The following is a 5,443-nucleotide window of genomic DNA, read 5'->3' as shown; positions in this document are numbered from 1 at the left end:
AACAACTTAGATAGCAGAGTAGAACAATTTGATTTTTTTATCTTTTCTTTTTTTTAATCCTATTTACTTAAACCCGAATTTAGGACTAGCTTAAGAAAAAACGTTTTTGAGAGTTGCTATACACTCTTCAATCATGCCTTGTCACTAGGTTCACCCAACTTTTCAAGACATGTATCATTTCAATTGACTACCAAGATTCAAATGTGCGTAACTCTAGTTTATAGAATATTGCTAACATCCCAAACTAAGGAGTATACTTATTTACATAAGTCAAGTTAAGATCTCATGCATCATCGGGTATTCAAGGACCTGACTTAAAGCCTAAAAAAAAAAATTTAATTTTTTTTTTCAATTAACTTCAAAGCATACACGAGACACACTATTTATTGAAAAAAAATAATCCTACCTAAGCCTCTCCCCCACACTTAAAGCTTACATTGTCCCCAATGTAAAATCCAATTGTAAAGAAGAGTTATTATTCAATGTAAAAATAAAATAAAAAAATTAAGTAAATACTCCCCTTGGTTTGCTCCCAAATAGCGCCTTTGTTTAACGTCGTTAGCCCGACTCTGAAGCTCACCTTAATCTGCATAAACGGGAACACCCAGTCGCACTTCTTCTGTCGTATGTTCCTGAAAGCCTTCATAAAATGGCTTAAGCCTATGCCGATTGACCTTGAACACCTTATTAGTTCCTAGACTTCGCACTTCAACTGCACCATAAGGAAAAACATTAGTAACTTCAAAGGGTCCAATCCAACGAGAACATAACTTACTAGGCATTAATTTAAGTCTTAAATTATAAAGTAAGATTTTCCTTCCAACCACAAAGTGCTTTCTAACAATCATCTTGTCATGAATTGCCTTGGTCTTGTCCTTGTAAATTCTTGAGTTCTCATAGGCTTCAAGTCGTATCTCCTCCAACTCTTGCAACTGCAATTTTCTTTGCTCACCAACTTTTTCGAAGTCCATGTTGCAACTCTTCACTGCCCAATAAGCCTTGTCTCCAACTCTACAGGAAGGTGACATGACTTACCAAAAACCAATCGATAGAGGGACATCCCAACGAGTGTTTTGTATACTATCTTGTAAGCCCATAACGCATCATCAAGTCTAAGGCTCCAATCTTTTCTGTTCGGCTTCACAATCTTCTCCAAGATGGATTTGACTTCCCTATTAGATACTTTAGCTTGTCCATTTGTTTGGGGGTGAAAAGAAGTAGAAGTTTTATGGAAAACATCATACTTTTTCATCAAAGCATCTACTATTCAATTGCAAAAATGAGTCCCTTGATCACTAATCATTGCTCTTGGAATTCCAAAACTACTAAAAATGTTAGACCTGATAAAACCTACAATAGCTTTGGAATTGTCAGTCCTTTGACATTGTTCACAATTTTTGCAAAATACATAAGCATCATGAAATAATGTAGGCCAATAAAATCTACTATCTAACACTTTCCTAGCTATTCTCTTAGGTCCAAATTGACCTCCACAAACATAAGTATGACAAAACATAAGAACATACTGAATTTCAGAATTAGGCACACATCTCTTAATAATCTGACCTGAACAATATCTCCATAAATACGAATCATCCCACACATAGTATTTAGCCTCACTTTTAAATTTGTCCTTTTTAGCCCTAGGCAAATCATCAGGTAAGATCCTACCAACTAAATAATTTGATAAATCAACATACCAAGGAACCATACCTTTTAAAGCAAACAACTACTACAGTTCAGGCTTTTCTTCTCTTACCAATTGGCTCAAATGATCTGCAACAAAATTCTCAGCTCCTTTCTTGTCTTTGATCGCAAGATCGAATTCTTATAAGAGTAAAATCCATCTAATCAGTCTCAGCTTCGACTCCTTCTTTGCTAAAAGATGTTTCAAAGCTACATGATCTGAGAATACAATCACCTTAGAGCCACGCACATACGACCAAAATTTGTCTAATGCAAATATTATGGCTAAAAGCTCTTTTTCGATCGTAGAATAATTGCATCGAGCTGGATTCAATGTTTTGGATGCATAATGAATCACATGAGCTTGCTTGCCATGACATTGCCCTAAAACCGCTCCCAGTGCATAATTACTGTCATCACACATTATTTCGAATGGCAAAGTCCAATTAGGGGGTTGGATTATGGGGGCTGTGGTCAAGGCAAATTTCAGCTTGTCAAATGCATCCTTGCACTCTGAGCTGAACTTAAAGGGCACCTCTTTTTGCAAAAGCCTAGACAACGGCAAAGCAATCTTCAAGAAATCCTTAATGAATCTGTGATAAAAACCTGCATGTCCAAGGAAAGAACGCACTTCCCGCACACTCGTGGGATATGGTAAGTTTACAACTAAATCAATCTTATCTTTGTCTACCTCAATACCCCTACATGAAATTACATGACCTAAGACAATGCCTTGCTCTACCATATGACACTTCTCAAAATTCTAAACAAGGTTTGTCTCAATGCAACGTTCCAATACACGAGCTAAATTATCCAAGCAAATATCAAAAAAATCACCATATACCGTAAAATCATCTAAACACTTCAATGCAATTTTCTATTAAGTCAGAAAAAATACTTAACATGCATCTTTGAAATGTTGCTAGAGCATTACAAAGTCCAAATGGCATTCTTCTAAATGCAAACGTCCCGAATGGGCATGTGAATGTGGTTTTCTCTTGGTCCTCAAATGCAATAACAATCTGATTATAACCCGAATAACCATCAAGAAAACAATAATGAAACTTACCAGCTAATCGCTCGAGCATCTGATCGATGAAAGGTAAAGGAAAATGATCTTTCCTTGTCACTGTGTTCAGCTTGCGGTAATCTATACACATAAACCATCCATTCTGAATCCTTGTTGGAACAAGCTCGTTATCTTGATTCCTAACCACCGTAACTCCAGATTTCTTTGGCACAACTTGGATTGGACTCACCCATTTGCTATCTGATATAGGGTAAATCACTCCTACATCCAACAACTTTAAAATCTCTTTCTTGACTACCTCCATCATCATAGGATTCAATCTCCGTTGAGCTTCTCGGCTTGGTTTTGAACCATCTTCCAACAAGATTCGATGCATACACATTGATGGACTTATGCCTTTAATGTCTGCTATATTCTGACCAATGGTTGTTTTGTGGTCCCATAGCACTCTTAGCAACCTTTCTTCTTGTATTGAAGTCACATTCTTCGCAATGATGACTAGTAATGTCTCCTTTTCCCCCAAGTATGCATACTTCAGGTGGTTAGGAAGAGGCTTCAGCTCCAAAACTGGTGCCTGCACCATAGAAGGCAACAACTTCGAGTTAGATACTAGTAACTCAATTTTTAACAAATCATACCTTTTTGGAACTAAAGGTAGTGATTGCAATGCCATGATCATCTCCTCAACATTTGAATTCAGTTGCAATTTTGTATTAATGTCCTGTAACCCTTGGCTAAGCACCACTTCTAACTCGTCTTCATTTCTTATTTCAAAAACCTCTGACGCAAACACATCAATAACATCAATAGAAAATGCAGATTGAATATCACTAGGGTACCTCATGGCCTCAAATATATTAAATTTGAAAATTTCCCTATCGAACTCCATGGTAAGAGTACCGTCATGAACATTAATCATCATCCTAGCTGTTTTCATGAAGGGTCTTCGAAGCAGAATTGGGCGAGGTTTGGAGAACCATTGTCCTCCATATTCAGAATGTAGAAATCAGCAAGAAATATTAGTTCATTAACTTGCACCAAAACATCTTCAACTAACCCCCTCAAGGTATGCGTTAGAACGGTCAGCTAACTGAATTATTACACCTGTTTCTTTTAAAAGACCAGAATTCAAAGATCCATAAATTGAATATGGCATGACATTTATAGATGCACCTAAATCTAACATGGCATGTTCAAATTTAGTATTACCAATGACACATGGGATTGTAAACATACCTATATCCTTACATTTTTTGGGTAACTTACACTAAATTACTGCTGACACGTTCTCCCCCACACTAATTTTCTCATTATTTCTCAACTTTCTCTTTGTAGTGCACAACTGTTTGAGAAACTTTGAATATCTTGGAACTTACTTAATGGCATCAAGAAGGGGAATATTCACCTCTACCTTCCATAAAGTCTCCAAGATCTCCTTCTCTTATTCGTCTTTCTTAGACTTGGACAATCTACTCGGAAAAGGGATGGGAGTAGATTTGGTTGAATTATGCACTACTGTTAGAGGGGTCACCTTGGACGAATTCTCAGTTTCACTTTTTACCTCCTAATCTATTTGAGTCTTTTTGGCCGAAACTATAGGATTTTGTAAGGGGCGTCTATCTCTTTCCCACTCCATAACGTAATGGCACTCGCATTTTCATTAGGATTCACAACTGTTTAGGAAGGTAGTTTCCCATAACCTTGTGCCCCAAGCTTGCTCACTGATGTTGCCAACTGACTAATCTGCTTCTCCAAATTTTGAATGTTGTTTCTCGTCTCATGCTGAAACTACTATGTATTGTTAGCCAGTGCCTTAACAATCTCATCAAGTGACAGATTTGGGGACTGATTTGCTTGTTGTCTTGTCTAGAATAGGGGTTGATAGCAATTTTGAGTAGGTTGGTTCCCGTAGCTCAAATTCGGATGATCTCTCCAGCCCAGGTTGTAGGAATGGATCATATTTTCACTAAGGCTGCCCTGGAAAACCACCAATCATGTTGGCTTATTGGATTGGCTCTTCTTCTTGCAAACTTGGACACATATCTGTAGCATGACCAGCAATCAAACATATTCCACACACCTTAGCAGCTTGCATGTTATTTACTACCATTTGCCTCATCAAAGAAGTTAAATTTGAAAGTTAATGTTCATGCTAAAAGTATGGACTTCGTTAACTTTCTTTGGTGTGTAATCCATCCTTATCCCAAATTGTTGAGAATTGACTGCCATGTTGGAAATCAAATTCTTAATAGCTTTTGGTGTTTTGTCAACCAATGCACCTCCACTAGTAGCATCCACCATACTCCTAGCCATTGGTAATATGCCTTCATAAAAATACTAGATTAGGAGGTGATCAGGTATTTGATGGTGTGGACAGCTTACACACAATTTCTTGAAGTGCTCCCGATACTCATACAAGGTCTCTTCATTATATTGTTAAATGCCACAGATTTCCTTCCTGATATTGGCAGCTTGTGAAGTAAGAAATAATTTTTTTAAAAACAACCATTTCATCTCATTCCAGGAGTTAATGGAGCCTAACAGAAGATAATACAACCAGTTCTTAGCCAAATCTGCCAAGGAGAAAGGAAAAGCCCATAACTTCACTTGCTCATCTGAGATACCTTGTGGCCTCATACTTGAACACACCATATACAATTCCTTCAAATACTTATGAGGATCCTCAACTGCAAAACCACAAAAGGTAGGCAACAAATGTATTAGTCC

General features: G+C 37.3%; 1 protein-coding gene and 1 non-coding gene across 2 annotated transcripts; one reads left to right on the top strand and one right to left on the bottom strand.

Annotated features, from left to right (window-relative positions):
- Positions 1–581: 581 nt before the first annotated feature.
- LOC116129546 lies at positions 582–1,028 on the bottom strand. The gene has a single exon (XM_031415264.1). The coding sequence runs from the start codon at positions 1,026–1,028 to the stop codon at positions 582–584; it is 447 nt and encodes a 148-aa protein (XP_031271124.1).
- A 4,047-nt stretch (positions 1,029–5,075) lies between these two features.
- On the top strand, positions 5,076–5,182 carry LOC116129651. Its single transcript, XR_004127932.1, has one exon. It is a non-coding gene; the product is annotated as a small nucleolar RNA R71 (small nucleolar RNA).
- Positions 5,183–5,443: the final 261 nt, after the last annotated feature.

Source organism: Pistacia vera, unplaced genomic scaffold, assembly GCF_008641045.1.
Source record: "Pistacia vera cultivar Batoury unplaced genomic scaffold, PisVer_v2 Contig212, whole genome shotgun sequence".
Classification (NCBI taxonomy): Eukaryota; Viridiplantae; Streptophyta; class Magnoliopsida; order Sapindales; family Anacardiaceae; genus Pistacia; species Pistacia vera.
This window is presented reverse-complemented; position numbering and strand designations above follow the sequence as displayed.